This window comes from Bubalus kerabau, chromosome 21 (genome assembly GCF_029407905.1).
Source record: "Bubalus kerabau isolate K-KA32 ecotype Philippines breed swamp buffalo chromosome 21, PCC_UOA_SB_1v2, whole genome shotgun sequence".
Taxonomy (NCBI): Eukaryota; Metazoa; Chordata; class Mammalia; order Artiodactyla; family Bovidae; genus Bubalus; species Bubalus kerabau.
The window spans coordinates 48,477,042-48,499,141 of NC_073644.1; the positions used below are offsets into that span (position 1 = coordinate 48,477,042).

At 41.3% G+C, this 22,100-nt stretch overlaps 1 protein-coding gene across 2 annotated transcripts in view; it reads left to right on the plus strand.

Annotated features, from left to right (window-relative positions):
• The first annotated feature begins 2,140 nt into the window (after positions 1 to 2,140).
• SLC14A2 (solute carrier family 14 member 2) overlaps positions 2,141 to 22,100 on the plus strand; it is a 70,235-nt gene continuing 50,275 nt past the window's right edge. Inside the window, exons 1-3 of one of the 2 annotated variants that reach the window (XM_055559029.1) lie at positions 2,141 to 2,320; positions 16,820 to 17,000; positions 17,962 to 18,151. In XM_055559029.1, the coding sequence (XP_055415004.1) occupies positions 2,141 to 2,320; positions 16,820 to 17,000; positions 17,962 to 18,151 (551 nt within the window). The remainder of the gene's footprint in view (positions 2,321 to 16,819; positions 17,001 to 17,961; positions 18,152 to 22,100) is intronic. The other variant, XM_055559030.1, reaches the window with a different exon arrangement.

Genomic DNA, 22,100 nt, shown 5'->3' on the forward strand with positions numbered 1-22,100 from the left:
ATTCAGAAAACGAAGATCATGGCATCCGGTCCCATCATTTCATGGGAAATAGATGGGGAAACAGTGGAAACAGTGTCAGACTTTATTTTTCTGGGCTCCAAAATCACTACAGATGGTGACTGCAGCCATGAAATTAAAAGACGCTTACTCCTTGGAAGGAAAGTTATGACCAACCTAGATAGCATATTCAAAAGCAGAGACATTACTTTGCCAACAAAGGTTCGTCCAGTCAAGGCTATGGTTTTTCCTGTGGTCACGTATGGATGTGAGAGTTGGACTGTGAAGAAGGCTGAGCACTGAAGAATTGATGCTTTTGAACTGTGGTGTTGGAGAAGACTCTTGAGAGTCCCTTGGACTGCTAGGAGATCCAACCAGTCCATTGTGAAGGAGATCAGCCCTGGGATTTCTTTGGAAGGAATGATGCTAAAGCTGAAACTCCAGTACTTTGGCCACCTCATGGGAAGAGTTGACTCATTGGAAAGACTCTGATGCTGGGAGGGATTGGGGGCAGGAGGAGAAGGGGACGACAGAGGATGAGATGGCGGGATGGCATCACTGACTCGATGGACGTGAGTCTGAGTGAACTCCGGGAGTTGGTGATGGACAGGGAGGCCTGGCGTGCTGCAATTCATGGGGTCGCAAAGAGTCGGACACGACTGAGCAACTGATCTGATCTGATCTGAGGTAAAAAGTGCTAAATGTAGGCCAGTATGGGGCCCTGAAATGAGGAGCAGGAGAAGCACAGGACAGGCTAAAGCACAGTGGAGTCAGTGATGCAGAGCTTGAGCGCCATGCTAAAGATGTGGTGTAGCCATTGGAGGGATTTAAGCAGGAAACATGAGTGGACTTAAATGTTAATATGATGAATTCGACTGCTGTGGGGCACAGCTTGAAGGAGTAATCTGAGAAGTGGGAGTAAGCAATTGGCAGTTATTTGGACAAGTGGAAAGAGGTGATGGTAACCAAGTGGTGATACTGGACATCAAGGTATATTTTAGAGATAGTTTTGGATTGGAGAGTGGAGGAGAAGGGAGTGTGGAGTTTGACTCCTGAGTTGTCTAAAGAAGAAACTTGGAAGGGGGACGGGAATTTTCCTGGGATTGGCCCCTTGGAGAGAGGAAGACAGGACTCAGGAAGGAACATTATGAGTTGTCTCAGTGTATTAAGTCTAAGCTTCTGTGAAGTACAGAATTAAATCTGTGAATCCAGTTCTCAAAGCTAGGCTGCAAATGTTAGACTTAGGGGCCATAGGTATGTAGATGGGAGACAAAGCCATGGCAGCAGGGACCAATGAGGAAAACTTTAGATCATACTGAGATACAACTCCACGCAGACCCAAAACCACCTCCCAAAGAAACAGTAAATTCAAATAAGACATAACTGAGCTGGAGGAGACCAAAAAAGAACGGCAGAAACAAGAAGGAAAGAAGTATAACTACTATGACACAGCCAGACTAAAGTGGAAACTAAGACATTGTGAAGAGGTTGTTCTAAAACCAAGCCCTGACATAAGCCCTGGCCCAGTGATGAAAGGAAAAGGGTCTCACATGGAGGAATCAGTGCGCACAGCCTCCAATGGGTCACACAAGAGCCGCTTACTGCTCCTGGGGAGAGGAAGGAAATAGAAGCTGGAAAGGGCATTGAGGGCAGAGGGGAGAGAAGGGCACTGCAGGCCAACAGGCAGCAATATAGGCTGCATAGCAACTAAGAAAATGAACTTCTCCTAGAGCCCTCCTCAGCTGGAAACCCAGATCTACATGTAGGTATCAAGGGGAAAATGCATGTGTGTCTAATTACTGCAATAAAACAGTACCATTGGCAATATGAAAGACAGAGAAAAATATTTTAGTGACCAGAAAAAAAGAGATATATTCTTACTGAGTGATCAGGAAACTCTGCACAGCAGAAATGGACTTTCTTCTGGACTTGAAAGAATGGGTGGATTTTGAAAAATACAGGTCATGTTGGTGGAGGAATGGCTCCAGGCCCCTCTGGTAGCACAAGTGACTGGAACAGTAGGTCCCTTGTTTCAGAATAAACCTCAGGCTTCCTGCGGCCCCCATCTAGCATCAGCCAAGTCCCTGGGTCTCCATCCTGACTCACTTGTTCTTTCCCTTTCCTTTTACCAGTTGCATGACCGATGAGCAGCCAAAGCCTGAAAGAGATGTCTGATGCTCACACTCATAGCAGCCCTCTCCTGGCAGAGCCTCTTTCCAGCAGATACAAACTCTATGAGTTGGAGTTTCCCAGCCCAAGCTGTTCCCCCAACTCCCAGGATGCACACCCAGCCCTGCCTCTTTTAGAAATGCCTGAAGAAAAGGTGAGGAATGTCCTTCCCAGGATGTTTCCCAGGTGGGGGTGGGAGGAATGGTGGAGCATGTGTGATCTAATGCCTATAACTGTCACACTGGGGGAGATTCTGCCCACCCCCAATACAGCTCACATCCACAATCAATCCTTCCTGACCTTAGATGGAAAATATGACTCTGTGTGTGACATGATTTTAAGGACAAGTAGAGAATGCATACTCTATACACACTTACAAGTCTTCCAACCAGTCCCCCAAATCTTTCTCCTTGTATCTGCTCCATGAATTACCCTATTGTCTCCAAAAGGAAGGCCTCTTTCAAAGCAGGCCTTTAGTATTCCTTGGACCCAGCATCATCAAGGCAGCATAGCTACCAACTCAGTGGCCAAGGACCCAAGACTGTTAAGGTTATTAATGAGACGTAATTCAGATACCATAAAATTCACCTCTTTAAAGTATACAATACACTGGTTTTCACATATTTACAAGGTTGTGCACACATCACTATGATCTAATTCCAGAATATTTTTATCACCTCACAAAGAAAGTCCATACTTTCTTTTTAATAGTCAGCCCTCCTTTCATTTTCCCCACCTCCCAGCCCTGGCAAAACCACCAATCTACTTTCTGGATTTATAGATTTGCCCATTCTATATATTGAAATATAAATGGAATCATATAATATATGCCTTTTGTGATTGGTTCCTTTCATTTAGCATAATATTTTGGGTTCTTTCAGTAATCATTCCTTTTATGGCCAATAACATTTCATTGTATTTGCTGTTGTTATTTAGTCGTTAAGTCATGTCCAGCTCTTTGCAACCCCATGGACTGTAGCATGCCAGTTTCCTCTGTCCTTCACTAACTCCAGGAGTTTGCTCAAATTCATGAGCACTGACTCAATGATGCTATCTAACCATCTCATCTGCTACCACCCCTTTCTCCTTTTGCCTTCAATCTTTCCCAGAATCTGGGTCTTTTCCAAAGAGTCAGTTCTTCACATCAGATGAACTGACTCATCTCAAAGTACTGGAGCTTCAGATTCAACATCAGTCTTTCCCAGGAATATTCATGGTTGGTTTCCTTTGAGATTGACTGGTTTGATCTCCTTGCCATCCAAAGGACTCTCAAGAGTCTGCTCAACCACCACATTTCAAAAGCATCAATTCTTCAGCACTCAGTCTTCTTTGTGGTCCAGCTCTCACATCCTTACCTGACAACAGGAAAAACCATAGCTTTGACTGTGCACATCTTGGTCAGCAAAGTGATGTCTCTGCTTTTTAATATGCTATCTAGGTTTGTCATATCTTTCCTTCCAAGGAATAAGCTTCTCTTAATTTAATGGCTGCAGTCACCACCTACAGTGATTTTGGAGCCCAAGAAAATGAAATCGGTCACCATTTCCACTTTTTCACCTTTTGTTTGCCATGAAGTGATGGGACTAGATGCCATGATCTTAGTTTTTCTAATGTCATTTAAGTCCAGCTTTTTCACTCTCTTTTTTCACTGTCATCAAGAGGATCTTTACTTCTTCATTTTCTGCCATTAGAGTAGTATCATCTGCATATCTGAGGTTGTTGATAATTCTCCTGGCAATCTCAATTCCAGTTTGATTCATCCAGCCTAGCATTTTACATGATATTATCTGCATATAAGTTAAATAATCAGGGTGACAGCATACAGCCATGTCATACTCCTTCCCCAATTTTGAACCAGTCAGTTTTCCATGTCTGATTCTAACTGTTGCTTCTTGACACACATACAGGTTTCCCAGGAGAGAGGTAAGGTGGTCTCATACTCTCATCACTTAAAGAGTCTTCCACAGTTTGTTGTGATCCACACAGTCAAAGGCTTTTGTGTAGTCAACAAAGCACAAGTAGATGTTTTTCTGGAACTCCCTTGCTTTCTCCATGATCTACCGAATGTTGGCAATTTGATATCTGGTTCCTCTGCCTTTTCTAAATCCAGCTTATACATCTGGAAATTCTCAGTTCACATACTGCTGAAGCCTAGTTTGAAGGATTTTGAGCATAAGCATGCTAGCATGTGAAATGAGCACAACTGTGCAGCAGTTTGAACAGTCTTTGGCATCGCCCTTCTTTGGGATTGAAATGAAAACTGACCTTTTCCAGTCCTGTAGCCACCACTGAGTTTTCCAAATTTGCTGACATACTGAGTGCAGCACTTTCACAGCATCATCTTTTAGCATTTAAAAAGCTCAGATGGAATTCTGTCACCTCCACTAGCCTTGTTCTTAGTAATGCTTCTTAAGGCCCACTTAACTTCATACTCCAGGTTGTCTGGCTCTAGGTGAGTGACCACACCATCATGGTTATCCAGGTCATTAAGACCTTTTTTTTGTATAGCTCTTCTGTGTATTTCACTACCTGTTTTCAGTCTCTTCTGCTTCTGTCCTTACCAAATAGGTCCTTACCATTTTTGTCCTTTATGGTGCCCATCCTTCCATGAAATATTTCCTTGATATCTCCAATTTTCTTGAAGAAATCTCTAGTCTTTCCCATTCTATTGTTTTCCTCTTTTTTTTGCATTGTTCCTTTAAGAAGGCTTCCTTTTCTCTCCTTGCTCCTCTCTGGAATTCTGCTTTCAGTTGGATATATCTTTCCCTATCTCCCTTGCCTTTCACTTCTCTTCTTTCCTCAGCTATTTGTAAAGCCTCCTTGGATAATCACTTTATCACTTTGCCTTCTTGCATTTCTTTTTCTTTGGACGGTTTTGGTCACTGCCTCTTGTACAATATTATGAATCTCTGTCCATAGTTCTTCAGGCATTCTGTCTACTAAATCTAATCCCTTGAATCCATTTGTCATCTCCACCGATTTAAGTCATATCTGAATGGCCTAGTGGTTTTCCCTACTTCCTTCAATTTAAGCCTGAATTTTGCAAAAACGAGCTCATCATCTGAGCCACAGTCAACCACAGGTCTTGTTTTTGCTGACTCTATAGAGCTTCTCTGTCTTTGGCTGCAAAGGACATAATCAACCTGATTTTTGTATTGACCATCTGATGATTCCCATGTGTAAAGTCATCTCTTGGATAGTTGGAAAAGTGTATTTGCTATGGCCAGCATGTTCTCTTGACAAAGCTCTGTTAGCCTTTGCCCTGCTTCATTTTGTACGCTAATGCCAAACTTGCCTGTTTTTCTGGGTATCTCTTGACTTCCTACTTTTGCATTCCAACCCCTAGTGATGAAAAGGACACCTTTTTTTGGTTTAGTTCTAGAAGATATTGTAAGTCTTCATAGAACCAGTCAAATTCAGCTTCTTTGGCATCAGTGGTTGGGGCATAGACTTGGATTCCTGGGATGTTGAATGGTTTGCCTTGGAAATGGTCTGAGGTCATTCTTTCATTTTGAGGTTGCACCTATGTGGGGCTCTTTTGTTTATGATGAAGGCTACTCCATTTCTTCTAAGGGATTCTTGCCCACAGTAGTAGATATAGTGGGCATCTGAACTAAATTCACCCATTCCCATTCTTTAATTCACTGATTCCTAAGATGTCAATGTTCACTCTTGCCATCTTTTGCTTGACCATGTCCAGTGTATCCTGATTCATAGACCTAACGTTCTAGGTTTTTACAGCACCAGCCTTCACTGTCACCACCAGACACATCCACAACTAAGTGCTGTTTCTACTTTGGCCCAACCACTTTGTTCTTCTGGAGTTATTAGTAGTTGCCCTCCACTCCTCCCCAGTAGCATATTGGACACCTTCCAACTTGAGGGGCTCATCTTCTGGTGTCATATCTTTTTGCCTTTTCATACTGTTTATGGGGTTCTCAAGGCAAGAGTACCTAGAAGTGGTATTTCTGAGTCACATGGTAAGTCTACATTCAACATTTTAAGAAACTGATAAATTGTTTTCCAAAGTGGCTGCATTAGTATTTATTCTCACCAGCAATGTACACATTGTGCCATTCCACCTCCTCAACAAACTGTGTTGTCTTTTTTATTATAGCCTAGGTAAATGAGTCTAGGTGATGGAGAAGGCAATGGCACCCCACTCCAGTACTCTTGCCTGGAAAATCCCATGGATGGAAGAGCCTGGTAGGCTGCAGTCCATGGGGTTGCAAAGAGTTGGACACGACTGAGTGACTTCACTTTCACTTTTCACTTTCATGCATTGGAGAAGAAAATGGCAACCCACTCCTGTGTTCTTGCCTGGAGAATCCCAGGGACAGGGGAGCCTGGTGGGCTGCCGTCTATGGGGTTGCACAGAGTTGGATACAACTGAAGTGACTTAGCAGCAGCAGCAAGTAAATGTGAAAGGACAGTTCACTGTGATTTTGATTAGCATTTCCCAAATAGCAAATGGGGCTTCCCTGGTGGCTCAGTCGGTAAAGAATCTGCCTGCAATGCAGGAGACTGCTTGCAATGGAGGAGACATGAGTTCAATCACTGGGTCGAGAAGATCCCCTGGAGAAGAAAATGGCAACCCACTCCAGTATTCTTGCCTGGGAAATCCCATGGAGAAGCCTGGTGGGTTACTGTCCATGGGATCACCAAGAATAGGACTAAGCGACTAAACCACCACCAGTGGCAAATGATCTGGGGTCATCTTTTCATGTGCTTACTGGGCACTTGTATATCTTCTTTGGAAAAATGTTTTTTCAAGTGCTTTGCTCATTTTTAATATGTTATTTGTCCTTTTATGGTGGAGTTGTAGTCATTCTTTTTATATTCTGGATATTAGACCCTTTCCAGATATATAATTTATAAATTATTTCTCCCACTCTGTAGGTTCTCCTTTCACTGTCTTGATAATGTCCTTAGAAGCACAGGGTTTTTATTCTGATTAAGTCCAATTTATCTATTTTTTTCTTTGATTGCTTATACTTTGATGTCATATCCAAGAAACCATTTTCTTATCCAAGGTCAAAAGATGTACACCAATGTTTTAATCGAACGGTTTTATAATTTTGGCACTTATATATAAGTCTTTTATTCATTTTAAGTTACTTTCTGTATATGATTTTAAGTAGGGATACAATTTCAGTCTTTTAACTAGTGAGTATCCACTTGTCCCAGCACTATTGTTAAAAAGATTATCCTTCCTCCACTGAATTGTCTTGATAGTTCTATCAACAATCAATTGACCATAAATATATGGGTTTGTTTCTGGGCTCTAATTTCTATGGGTCCAATTTATATGTTTATTCTTAAGGCAATACCACACCACCTTGAGCGCTGGAGCTTTATAGTAAGTTTTGAAATCAGGAAATATGAGTTTTCCACCATCTTTTCAAGATTGTTTTATCTAATCTGAGATCCTTGAATTTCAGGATCCTAAAATTTATATTTTAGGATCCAAAATATTTATATTTATAAATATTTATATTTATATTTTAGGATCCTAAAATATAAATTTTAGGATCCAAACTTCAATCTCCACAAAAAAATAAATAAATAAATAAAAAGACAACTGACATTTTGATAGGGATTGTATCAAATCTATAGACCAATTTGGATAATATTGTATCTTAACAAAATTAAGTCATCCAGTCAGTGAGCATAAGCTATCTTTCTTCTTATTTAAGTCTTTAATTTCTTTCAGAGATGTTTTGTAATTTTGAGTGCACAGTTTTACACCTCTTTTGTTACATTCAATCCAAAATATTTTATTCTTTTTCATGCTACATAGATAGAATTGTCTTCTTAATTTTATTTTTGGATTGTTCATTGCCAATGTATAGAGATAAAATCTGTTTTTGTATGTATATTGATTATCTATCCTGCAAACTTGCTGAACTAATTCATTATCTCTAACAGTTTGTTGTTGTTGTTGTTTTTTATAGATTTCTTAAGGTTTTCTGTATAAAAGGATGTCTTCAAATAGAGATAGTTTAAATTTGTTCTTTCCAATTTGGTTCCCTTTTGTCTTTTTTTTTTTTCTTACCTAACTACTCTGGCTAAAATTTCTAATACAATGTGGAATAGCAGTGACAAGAACACACGTCTTTGTCTTATTACTGATCTTAGAGGGAAAGCATCCGGTTTCACTATTAAGTGTGATATTAGCTCTGAATTTTTTTTATTATTAGGTCAAGGAACTTCTTTTGTATTCCTAGTTAGTTGATTGCTTTTATCAGAAAGGTTGTTGAATTTTTCAAATAGTTTTTCTGTGTCTGTTGAAATAACCATGTGAATATTTTTCTTTATTAAACAATCTATTGATAGTTTTTACAGGTTGAAACAGTCTCAGATTCTTAGAATTCTCTTTGGTCATAATCTTTTTTATATCCTACTGGATTTGTTTTGCTAGTATTTGTTAAGGATTTTTGCATCTATATTAATAAAGCATATTGATCTATATCTTCTTTCTTGTCATGTCTTTGTCTGGCTTTCATATCAGGATAGTACTAGCCTCATAGATTATTTTAAGAGGCGTTTCCCTCTCTTCTGCTTTTTGGAAGGTATTAGAATTAATTCCTTAAACATTTGGTGCAATTCACAGATGAAGCTACCTGGACATGGGTTTTTCTTTGTGGGAAATTTTAGTTAGGTTTGACTTAGTTTTTAGCTGATTCAGTTGCTTTACATTTTTAGGGATCAATACAAGTTTTCTATTTCTTCCTATCTCAGTTTAGTAGTTTTTGTTTTTCTAAGAATTTATACAGCTCATCTAGGTTATCTAATTTGTTAGAATACCATTATTCATTTCTTTATAACCCACTTCTTTGTAATCCTTTTTATTTCTTTAAGGTTGGTAGTGATGTCTCCTCTTCCATTTCTGATTCTAGTAACTTCAATCTTCTCTTTTTTTTCTTTGTCAAACTAGTTAAAAGTTAAAAGGTCAACTTTGACCTTTCCAAGGAACTGACTTTTAGTTTTATTGATTTTTATATTGTTTTTCTATTCTCTATTTCATTTATTTTCATTATAATCTGTTACTTCCTTCCACTCACTTTGGGCTTAATTCACTGTTATTTTCTAATTTCTTAAAGTGAAAGGCTAGTTTGTTGAGATATTTCTTCTTTTAACATAGGTATTTACGTTTATAAATTTCACTCTATGCACTGATTTAGCTTCATCCCATAAGTTTTGGTGTGTTGTGGTTTTGTTTTCATTCATCTCAAAATATTTTCTAATTTCTCCTCTGATTTCCTCTTTGATCCATGGATTATTTAGGAGTGTGTTCTTTAATTTTCACATATTTTACAAATATCCATGTTTGATTTTCTTTTTTCTTTTCATTTTTAGTTTTAATCCTTTCCCAGTGGATCTTTTGGTTTTTTAACTATTTTTAATTTAAATTTGTTTATTTTTAATTGGAGGATAATTGCTTTACAATGTTGCATTGGTTTATGCAACATATCAATATGAATCAGCCATAGGTATGTGTGCGGCCCCTCCCTCTTGCACTTCCCTCCCACCTCCTGCCCCATCCTACCTCTCCAGGTTGTCACAGAGCACCAGATTTGAGCTTTCTGCATCATACAGCAAATTCCCACTGCCTATATGATTTTACATATGGTAGCAGATATGTTTCAATATTACTCTCTGTTTGTCCCACCCTCTCCTCTCACTGTGTCTGCAAGTCTGTTCTCTGCATCCCCTTGCTGCTCTGCAGATGGCTTCATCAGTACTATCTAATTTCACTCCACTATGGACATCACCAGATGGTCAACATCAAAATCAGATTGATTATATTCTTTGCAGCCACAGATGGAGAAGCTCTATACAGTCAGCAAAAACAAGACCAGGAGCTGACTGTGGTTCAGACCATGAACTCCTTATTGCTAAATTCAGACTTTAATTGAAGAAAGTAGGGAAAACCACTAGACCATTCAAGTATGACCTAAATCAAATCCCTTATGATTATACAGTGGAAGTGAGAAATAGATTTAAGGGCCTAGATCTGATCGAGTGCCTGATGAACTATGGAATGAGGTTCGTGACACTGTACAGGAGACAGGGATCAAGACCATTCCCATGGAAAAGAAATGCAAAAAAGCAAAATGGCTGTCTGGGGAGGCCTTACACATAGCTGTGAAAAGAAGACAAGCGAAAAGCAAAGGAGAAAAGGAAAGATATAAACATCTGAATGCAGAGTTCCAAAGAATAGCAAGAAGAGATAAGAAAGCCTTCTTCAGCGATCAATGCAAAGAAATAGAGGGAAACAACAGAATGGGAAAGACTAGGGATCTCTTCAAGAAAATCAGAAATACCAAAGGAACATTTCATGCAAAGATGAGCTTGATAAAGGACAGAAATGGTATGGACCTAACAGAAGCAGAAGATATTAAGAAGAGATTGGCAAGAATACACAGAAGAACTGTACAAAAAAGATCTTCATGACCCAGATAATCACAATGGTGTGATCACTGACCTAGGGCCAGACATCCTGGAATGTGAAGTCAAGTGGGCCTTAGAAAGCATCACTATGAACAAAGCTAGTGCAGGTGATGGAATTCCAGTGGAGCTATTCCAAATCCTGAAAGATGATGCTGTGAAAGTGCTGCACTCAATATGCCAGCACATTTGGAAAACTCAGCAGTGGCCACAGGACTGGAAAAGGTCAGTTTTCATTCCAATCCCAAAGAAAGGCAATGCCAAAGAATGCTCAAACTACCGCACAATTGCACTCATCTCACACGCTAGGAAAGTAATGCTCAAAATTCTCCAAGCCAGGCTTCAGCAATATGTGAACCATGAACTTCCTGATGTTCAAGCTGGTTTTAGAAAAGGCAGAGGAACCAGAGATCAAATTGCCAACATCCGCTGGATCATGGAAAAAGCAAGAGAGTTCCAGAAAAACATCTATTTCTGCTTTCTTGACTATGCCAAAGCCTTTGACTGTGTGGATCACAATAAACTGTGGAAAATTCTGAAAGAGGTGGGAATACCAGACCACCTGACCTGCCTCTTGAGAAATGTGTATGCAGGTCAGGAAGCAACAGTTAGAACTGGACATGGAACAACAGACTGGTTCCAAATAGGAAAAGGAGTTCGTCAAGGCTGTATATTGTCACCCTGTTTATTTAACTTCTATGCAGAGTACATCATGAGAAATGCTGGACTGGAGGAAAGACAAACTGGAATCAAGATTGCCGGGAGAAATATCAATAACCTCAGATATGCAGATGACACCACCCTTATGGCAGAAAGTGAAGAGGAACTAAAAAGCCTCTTGATGAAAGTGAGAGAGGAGAGTGAAAAAGTTGGCTTATAGCTCAACATTCAGAAAACGAAGATCATGGCATCCGCTCCCATCATTTCATGGGAAATAGATGGGGAAACAGTGGAAACAGTGTCAGACTTTATTTTTCTGGGCTCCAAAATCACTGCAGATGGTGACTGCAGCCATGAAATTAAAAGACGCTTACTCCTTGGAAGGAAAGTTATGACCAACCTAGATAGCATATTCAAAAGCAGAGACATTACTTTGCCAACAAAGGTTCATCTAGTCAAGGCTATGGTTTTTCCTGTGGTCATGTATGGATGTGAGAGTTGGACTGTGAAGAAGGCTGAGCGCCGAAGAATTGATGCTTTTGAACTGTGGTGTCGGAGAAGACTCTTGAGAGTCCCTTGGACAGCAAGGAGATCCAACCAGTCCATTCTGAAGGAGATCAGCCCTGGGATTTCTTTGGAAGGAATGATGCTAAAGCTGAAACTGCAGTACTTTGGCCACCTCATGCGAAGAGTTGACTCATTGGAAAAGACTCTCCTGCTGGGAGGGATTGGGGGCAGGAGGAGAAGGGGACGACAGAGGATGAGATGGCTGGATGGCATCACTGACTCAACGGACGTGAGTCTGAGTGAACTCCGGGAGTTGGTAATGGACAGGGAGGCCTGGCGTGCTGTGATTCATGGGGTCACAAAGAGTTGGACACGACTGAGCGACTGATCTGATCTGATCTGTGGCCAGAAAACATATTGTGTATGATTTCAATCCCTTTACTAATGTTTTTAACCATAAAAATGTTTTACTTATTTGATGGCCCAGCATGGTCTATGGGCTTCCCAAGTGTTGTTGTTCAGTTGCTCAGTCTTGTCCAACTCTTTGTGAACTCATGGACTGCAGTATACCAGGGTTCCCTGTCCTTCACCAATACCTGGAGCTTGCTCAAAGTCATGTCCATTGAGTCAGTGATGCCATCCAACCATCTCATCCTCTGTCATCCCCTTCTCCTCCTGCCTTTAATCTTTCCCAGCATCAGTGTCTTTTTCAGTAAGTCAGCTCTTCACATCAGGTGGCCAAAGTATTGGAGCTTCAGCATCAGACCCTCCTAGTGGCACAATGGTAAAGAACCCGCCTGCCAATGAAAAAGACGCGGGTTCAATCCCTGCATTCCCTGGAGAACGAAATGGCAACCATTCTTGCCTGGGAAATCCCATGAACCAAGGGGCCTGGTGGGCTACAGTCTCTGGGGTCGCAAAGAGTCAGTTACAACCAACCACACATGCACACAGCATCATCTATGTTGGAGAAGGTTCCATGTGCACTAGAAATGGTATATTCTGCTGCTGTTGGGTGAAGTGTTCTACCGATGTCTGTTTGGTCTAGTTTATTAGAGTTGTTCAAGTCTTCTATTTCCTTGATCTTCTATCCAGATAGTCTACCATTTTTTTCAAATGCAGTATGGAAGGCTTCAATTATTATTATTGAATCAATTTTTCCTCACGTCAATTCTAAAAACTACTGCTTCATAAATTCAGGGGCTTTGTTGTTAAGCATGTAGTGTTTATAATTACTATATTTTCTTGGTAGATTGATCATTTTATTATTAAACTTTTCTTTCTTACTCTCTAGTAACAATTTTTGTCTTAGCAAAAGGTCTATTTTGCTGATGTTAGTATAGTCACTCCAGCTTTTGTTTTGTTTTGGTTTTTTTTAGTAACTGTTTGCACAATATATCTTTTTCCATCCTTACAATCAATTTATATTTTTGAATATAAAGTATGTTTATTTTAGAGAAGATAGAGTTGTATAACTTTAAATTCTGTTCTGCAAATTTCTGTCTTTGAAGTGTGTAACCATTTACATTTAATGTAGTTACTGGTAAGTTAGGATTTATGCCTGCCATTTTGCTATTTACATTCTATACATGATATACCTTTTCTGCTTATGTATTATTTCACTACCGCCATCTTTTCTCTTAAACAGGTATTTTCTAGTGTATCCTTTTAATTCTTCTGTCCTTGTTATGTATATGTTTTAGTTTTTTCTCTGAGTAGTTGTCCTGGATATTACAATTAAATGTCTTAATACATAAAAATATAGTTTGGATTAAATTCAACTTAATTACAATATTATACAAAGCTATGTTACTATGTAACTCTATCCCTACCACCCTTGTGCTGTTATTGTCCTACAAATGACATCTTTATATAGTGTATGCCCATCAACAATGGAGCTGACTGTGGCTCAGAACAGGAGCTTTTGTTGAAAAAGTCAGACATATTGAAGAAAGTAGGAAAAACCACTAGGCTATTCATATATGACTTAAATCAGTGGAGGTGACAAATAGATTAGAGGAATTAGATTTGGTAGACAGAGTGCCTGAAGAACTATGGACAGAGGTTCGTAACATTGTATGGGAGGCAGTGACCAAAACCATCCAAAGAAAAAGGAATGCAAGAAGGCAAAGTGGTTAACCGAGGAGGCTTTACAAATAGGAAAGAATAGAAGTGCTGCTGCTGCTGCGAAGTCACTTTAGTCGTGTCCCACTCTGTGCGACCCCATAGACGGCAGCCCACCAGGCTCCCCTGCCCCTGGGATTCTCCAGGCAAGAACACTGGAGTGGGTTGCCATTTCCTTCTCCAATGAAGAGAAGTGCTAGTCAAGGGAGATAGGGAAAGATAGACCCAACTGAATGCAGAATTCCAGAGAATAGCAAGGCATATGCCCAAGCCTTTTAAAGCCCCCTTTAGACATCCTAGTTTTTCCTTTTGAGTTTTTGATTAGCTTCTTGTTTTCCTCAATTGTTATCCACCACCTCAGGCACATTTTTTTCCCAGTGTTCTCATTGCCTTAATGGAGGAGAGAATTTGAGGGGGCCTCAGTTCACCATTTCTACTGGCATCCTCAAGATATTTAAGTTTTGATGCAGGGACGAGGTTAGAGTAATCTGTAGAACATTAAAGTACAATAGAAACATAATGTGAGCCACACATATAGGTTTAAATTTATATTACTATATTTTAAAAGTAAAAAGAAGAGAAATAGATAAAATTATTTTATTTTTTATAAACGTATAGCTGATTTACAATGTGTTAGTTTTAGGTGTACAGCAAAGTGATTCAGTTACATATGTGTGTGTGTGTGTTCTTTTTCCGATTCTTTTCCCTGATAAGTTATTGCAATATTTTGTAAAATATTGAGTATGGTTCCCTGTGCTATATAATGGGTCCTTGTTGCTTATCTATTTTATATATGGTAGTGTGTATATACGGAGAAGGCAATGGCACCCCACTCCAGTACTCTTGCCTGGAAAATCCCATGGACAGAGGAGCCTAGTGGGCTGCAGTCCATAGGGTCGCGACTGAATGACTTCACTTTCACTTTTCACTTTCTTGCATCGGAGAAGGAAATGGCAACCCACTCCAGCGTTCTTGCCTAGAGAATCCCAGGGATGGCGGAGCCTGGTGGGCTGCCGTCTATGGGGTCGCACAGAGTCAGACACAACTGAAGTGACTTAGCAGTGTGTATATGTTAATCCCAAATTAATAATCCCTCCTCCTCTTTCCCCTTGGTAACCATGCTTGTTTTCTAGGTCTGTGTGCATGTTTCTATTTTGCATGTAAGTTTCTTTGTACCGTTTTTTTAGATTCCACATATAAGGGATATCATATGATATTTGTCTTTCTCTGACTGGCTTACTTCATTTAGGATGATAATCTCTGGGTCCAGATGTTGCTGAAAATGGCATGATTTCATTCTTTTTATGGCTGAGGAAGAGTCCATTGTATAAATATACCACATTTTCTTTATCAATCCATTTGTCCAACTGATGGACTCTTATGTTGTCCCCACAATCTGGCTATTGTAAATAGTGCTGCAGCGAACATTGGGAGGCGTGTATCTTTTCAAATTGTGCTTTTCCCCATATGTGTGCCTAGGAGTCGGAATGCTGGATCATATGGTAGCCCTGTCTTTCGTTTTTCTACATAGTGACTGTACCAATTTACATTCCCACCAAGAGTGTGGGAGGGTTCCTTTTTCTTTACACCTTCTCCAGCATTTATTGTTCATAGACTTTTTGATGATGGACATTCTGACTGGTGTGAGGTGATACCTCATTGTAGTCTTGATTTGCATTTCTCTGATAATTAGTGATGCTGAGCATCTTGTATGTGCCTTTTAGCCATCTGAATGCCTTCTGTGGAAAAATGTCTGTTTAGATCTTCTGCCCATTTTTTCATTGGATTGTTTGTTTTTGTGATGTTGAACTGTGGCTAATCTAAATTGAGATGTGCTCTAGAATATATTAGTCTCTAAAATATGCAAACAGCTCATACAGGTGAAATTATTTGAGTAATATGTTTTATTTAACTTAATATGTATGAATACATTATTATTTTAATATATAATCAATAGAAAGCATCATTGAGGTCTTTCATACATTCTTTTTCCATACTAAGGCTTCAAAACCTACTTAAGCACATCTCAGTTCAGATTAGCCACATTTTAAGTGCCAAGAGCCACATGTTCTACTGGCTACTGTATTGGAAGACATAGTTTTAGAGCAAGGAGTCCTGACCCAAGGGTTCATAAATGGATGGAACTTAGATGGAGAAAAGAATTTATCTTTATTTTCACTAACCTCCAATGAACTTTAGCATTTACTTCAATGATAAATATAAGCAATAAACAACAGCCACTTTAGTAGTACCTGGGATTTTTGTCATTGCCACAGACTGGGTTCTCCCAGGAAGCTGACCCCGAGATGGAGATGTGGATCTAAGATGTTTACTGGGGTCTGTCCCTGGGTCAATACCTGCAGAGAAGTGAGAGCAGCGGGACTGGGCGGAAGTTGGGCTGTGATGTAGTCACAGTAAAGTCGAGGGTGAGCCTACCGTGAGCTCTGGAGCTAGAATGGCCCTATACAGTTGTCCTGAGTTGACATCCCACATAGTCACTCATCTCTACCTTGGAATTATAATCAGTATTGGTATTGGATCTACTGCCCCATATGCACATCGGGTTTTTAAAATATTGTGATAACCGCCTTTCAATATAATTGGTTTTCATTGCAATCTCATTTTATGCATTTACAAACATTCTAGAAAGAAGTCCACAGGCTTGCCAAACTACCAAAAGGGATCCATGGACACACAAGGCCAAGAACCCTGCTATGAGGAATGTGTAGTGGTCCTGGGAGGAGCAGGCCTGCATGAAGCACTCTAGACAGTATTGCACAATAGACATTTATCTCATAGTCCCCTATCTCCAACAACAACAACAAAAATCTAACAATCTTCCCTAGCCCCAAATGCTCCTGCTCTCAAAAAGCTCTGTTATTTAATGTTTTATCATGGTTCTTCCTGAAAGGATCTCCGGTCATCCAATGAAGAAAGCCACATTGTGAAGATTGAAAAACCCAATGAAAAGGATACAAGAAGAGAAAGTGGGGCAGCCCCTCAGGACGCTGCAGGCCATGGGGGCATTGGTCTCTTCCAAGCAGTGGGCTACCTCACAGGCGAGATGAAGGAGTACAGGAGCTGGCTGAAAGGTAGGTAGATGTCCAGGGACGAAGCAGCCAGGCCAGGCTAAGGAGCTGGCGCCCCCCCAGGCTTGGCCTGGGGAAGCTGCTCCCTCACTTACCCATGGCAGGTGTTCCGGCCCCAAGCTGGCTCCGGTGAGCATAATGTATCCTCCCATCTGAATTTCCATGATTCCAGAATTCAGTGCATTTCCCTGATTTTAGCTCTTTGCCAGTGCTTCACTCCTACCTGGAATAGATATAGGGCAACCATAGTAGCAACATGTAAGCCATTTTCTAACAAACTAGTCATTCCTTCACTTATTCCACAGTCATTTTTTACGTGCCAAGAAAATACTGGCCTCACCCTCCCCAGTGTTCCAGGTTCTTTCCTTTTAACATCATTCATCTCCCAGTTTCCCTTAACTAATGTTGCAACAAATATCCCCCACCCCCCTCTCCCTCACCTGCCACCCACTTGTATAGGTTGTCCTGGAAACCAAACCAGAGAATGAGACAGAACGTATGTCAATCTTCAGTGTCAATGCATAACTCAATGCTAATTTCACAGCTGGGCTACAGTCGTTTCTTTCCCAGCTTTTTTTCCCCCCAGACCAGTTTCTTTCCTGCTCAGATACCAGCCCTCAACTGAGCCATAGAGTTCTACACAAAAAGAGTTTCCTGCCCTCCCCACCTCTTCCTTTGGACCAATAAATCTCCCTTGGAATGTTCCTTGGGCTTCCTTGCCAACCAAGCTGATGGCTGGAACAGCATTAAATTGGTCTCAGCATGGCGCTCAGTCTGTACAACAAAACTGACACCCACTGTGGACTGACTGCCAGGCCACTCAGAGGCTCAGGCTGGGCACCGGAGGAATGAGAGGCAATGTCCCCACTAGCGCTCCCTGTCTACTTTGGTTGCCGCGCCAACCAGCGGTCTGGCAGGGAAGCACAGGCTCAACCCTGCTGATGACTCTGCCTGTCTCTTTCAGATAAACCCCTGGCCTTCCAGTTCACAGACTGGGTTCTGAGGGGGGCCGCTCAGGTGATGTTTGCCAACAACCCTCTCAGCGGGTTCGTCATCTTCATAGGGCTCCTGATCCAGAATCCCTGGTGGACAATTACGGGAGGTCTGGGGACCGTGGTGTCAACTTTAACTGCCCTCATCTTGGGCCAGGACAGGTGAGTTCCTCTCTATGGGGGTCTTGGTTTCTCGGAGTAGAAAGGTGGAGAAGCAATTACTTGAGTGACCAGCCAACTGTATCCAGTACCAGCCAACCAGTTTCCTGAGAATCACCTTCGAACATGTCACTGGAGTTCTTCACACAGTGTGCTCACAGCAAGTGACAGCTCCAGGCTCCATCTGACTGTAGAGCCTTCTGGAAACATTGCCTCAAAGGCAGGCACAGCTGTTCTTCCTTCATGGAGCCTCCAATGCAGTTAGGAAGATACAACTAACAGACAAGAAATGTCTCTGAATGATACTAGGCAGTCTACATGCTGGAGCGTTCAGAGCAGGCAGACATCTCTATGTGTTGGGAAGGTTAGAGAGGGCAGCCTTGAACTAGTAGTGCTGATGTGGGAGAGTGGAAGGCCAGCGGGCAAGAGGGTAGTGCCAGGGTGGTTTGGAGAAGGGAACCAACAGAAGCGGGGAAGCACAGTGGCAGGCCGGGGGAGCAGCCAGCTCTGCACCAGGGGCCACAAATCCCAGTAACAATAAGTAGCATTTTACTGAACTGACCTTTGCCATAAGTTACGGTTCCCAAACTTTCCTGATGGCCAGAATCACCTGGGTGGTTGTTAAGAAATGTAGTTTCTCACTTCCTCCCCCCATTCTCCATCCTTCCCAGAGTTGTTCCCTTTCAGCAGATCTGGATATGGGGGTGGTGTTTTAAATAAGATTCTTCTGGGTGCTTCTGATGACCAGAGAGGTTTAGGAATGCCCATGTCCTCAATTTTTTTTTTAATTTTGGGTCACAAATCCATTCACATATCATAAATGGTCAGCAGCATTTAAAAAAATTTTTAATTAAAATATCAGGATAAAATAAAACAGATTAGAGTGATCCATATGTAGGAAAGGTAAAGTATTATTTTGTGAAATTTTTGTTTCAATCATGTTGTGTGTGTGTGTGTGTGAGAGAGAGAGAGACTGGGTCATACTATGAAATACATTCCTTCCTTACTGTGGAGTACTGTCAAAAAGATTGAAAAACACCTTCTTGCCTTGTTTCCTGTGGTTCTTCCTGCCACTTCACAAAGCAGACAGTGAAGGTAAAAGCGTTCACATTTTGCAAGTGAGAGAAAGGAGGCTGGGAGTTGCTCACGGATGGTGCCATGGCGAATGGGTGGCAGGGCTCAGATTTAGACACGTGGCTGCTCCCGCTGGCACATGGACAGAAGGGACAGCAGAGCCGGAGGCCCCTGGTGACCCCAGAGCCTGGGGAATGATCCAAGCTGCTTGTGTTGTAACCGGTGCCACACTCCTCCAGCCACCCGACATTCCAGCTCCACCAAGACACACGCCAGCTCTAGCTGGGAGGCCATTCCAGGTCAGATGGATGAGAGGCTGAATTCTTTGGGGTGTAGTTCTGGCCAGTGACAGGAGAAATGCACTCCAGCCAGAATCTGTGTCTTGGCTTCTAGCACTGGGCTCCCTATTCCTTGCTGCCACTTACCTAAAGCCTCACAGCAGCTGACACATAACCGGCCTCAAACAGGATCAGCTCTTGTCCTTTCTGCTCCATCGTTGTTCGCCAAAAATCCCCTGAGGTGAATTCCATCTAGCCAATCTACAGGTCATCTTCAAGAAGCCCAGGTTCCTTCCTGATCTGACAGTTTGATTCTCCCTCTTCCCTGCTGACCATAATCCACTGGAAAACTTGCCAAGTCATTCAAAGAGCAACTCTTTGAATGATTTTTTTGCTCCCAATTTTACAAGGGAAACACACACCTTGCCTGCCTAATCTTCCCAAATGTCCTGACTAAGAATCTTAGACAAGAGTGCATTAGGTAAAAACCCAATCCCTCAGCCTGATTCCAAAGCCTTCTCTGACAGGCCTCACCCAACCTACCGCACAACATCACACTCTTCCCAGCTGAGAGCTTTTGCTTCTGCCTATCTAATCCTGTTGTTGTCGTTCAGTCACTAAAGTCATTTCTGACTCTCTGTGACCCCATGGACTGCAGCACACCAGGAGCCTCTGTCCTTCACTGTCTCCCAGAGTTTGCTCAAATTCATGTCCACTGAGTTGGTGATGCTGTCTAACCATCTCATCCTCCATTGCCCCCTTCTCCTTTTGCCCTCAGTCTTTCCCAGCATCAAGGTCTTTTCCAGTGAGTCAGCACTTCGAATCAGATGGCCAAAGTATTGGATCTTCAGATTCAACACCAGTCCTTCCAATGAATATTCAGGGTTGATTTCCTTTAGGACTGAATGGTTTGATCTCTTTGCAGCCCAAGGGTCTTTGGTGCTTTGTCTTCTTTACATCTATACATGATGTACATGTACATCTCACATCTGTACATGACTACTGGAAAAACCACAGTTTTGACTGTATGGATCTTTGTTGCAAGCTGATTTCTCTGTTCTTTAATATGCTGCCTAGGTTTGTCATATCTTTCCTTGTAGCAAGCAAGCTTCTTTTCATTTCATGGCTGCAGTCATGAAAGTGATTGGAAAGGGCAGTCCACAGTGATTTTTGAGCCCAAGAAAATAAAATCTTACACTGCTTCTACTTTTTCCCCTTTTATTTGCTACAAAGTGATGGAACCAGATGCCATGATCTTAGTTTTTTGAATGCTGAGTTTTAAGCCAGCCTTTTCACTCTCCTCTTTCACCCTCATCAAGAGGCTCTTTAGTTCCTCTTCACTTTCTGCCATTCGAGTGATATCATCTGCATATCTGAGGTTGTTGATATTTCTACCAGCAGTCTTAATTCCAGCTTGTGATTCATCCAGCCCAGCATTTCATATGATGTACTCTGCATATAAGTTAAATAAGCAAGGTGGCAATATACATGCTTGTCATTCTCCTTTCCCAATTTTGAACCAGTCAGTTTTCCATATCCAGTTCTGTTTCTTCTTGACCCTCATACAGGTTTCTCAGGAGACAAGTAAGGTGGTCTAGTACTCCCATCTCTTTATGAATTCTTCATATTTTTTTGTGATCCATAGTCAAAGTCTTTAGCATAATCAATGAAGCAGAAGTAGATGTTTTTCTGGCACTCCCTTGCTTTCTTCATGACCCACCGAATGTTGGCAATTTGATCCCTGATTCCTCTGCCTTTTCTAAATCCAGCTTGTACATCTGGAAGTTCTCTGTCAACATACTGCTGAAGCCTAGCTTAGAGGATTTTGAGCATAATCACATAGCATGTGAAGTGAGCACAATAGCACAGCAGTGTGAACATTCTTTGGTGTTGCCCTTTGGGTTTGGAATGAAAACTGACCTCTTCCAGTCCTGTGGCCTCGGCTGAGTTTTCCAAATTTGCTGGCATATTTAGTGCAGCACTTTAATAGCATCATCTTTTAGTATTTCAAACAGCTCAGCTAGAATTCCATCACTTCCAGTAGCTTTGTTCTTAGTTCTTCCTAAGGCCCACTTGACTTCACACTCCAGAATGTTTGGCTCTAGGTGAGTGACCACACCGTCATGGTTATCCAGATCATTAACACCTTCCTTCTGTAGTTCTGCTGCATATTCTTGCCACCTGTTGTTAATCTCTTCTACTTCTGTTAGGTCCTCCTTTGTGGTGCCCTTCCTTATACGAAATATTTCCTTGATATCTCTGGTTCTCTTGAAGAAAGCTCCAGTCTTTCCCATTCTATTGTTTTCCTCTATTTCTTTGCATTGTTCATTTAAGAAGCCCTTCTTATCTCTCCTTGCTGTTCTCTGGAACTCTGCATTCAGTTTGGTATATCTTTCCCTATCTCCCTTGTCTTTTGCTTCTCTTCTTTTTTCAGCTATTTGTAAAGCCTCCTCAGACAACCACTTTGCCTTCTTGCATTTCTTTTTCTTTAGGAATGTTTTGGTTACTGCCTCCTGAATGATGTTACAAACCTCTGTTCATAGTTCTTCAGGCATTCCGTCTACCAAATCTAATGCCTAGAATCTATTTCATCACCTCCA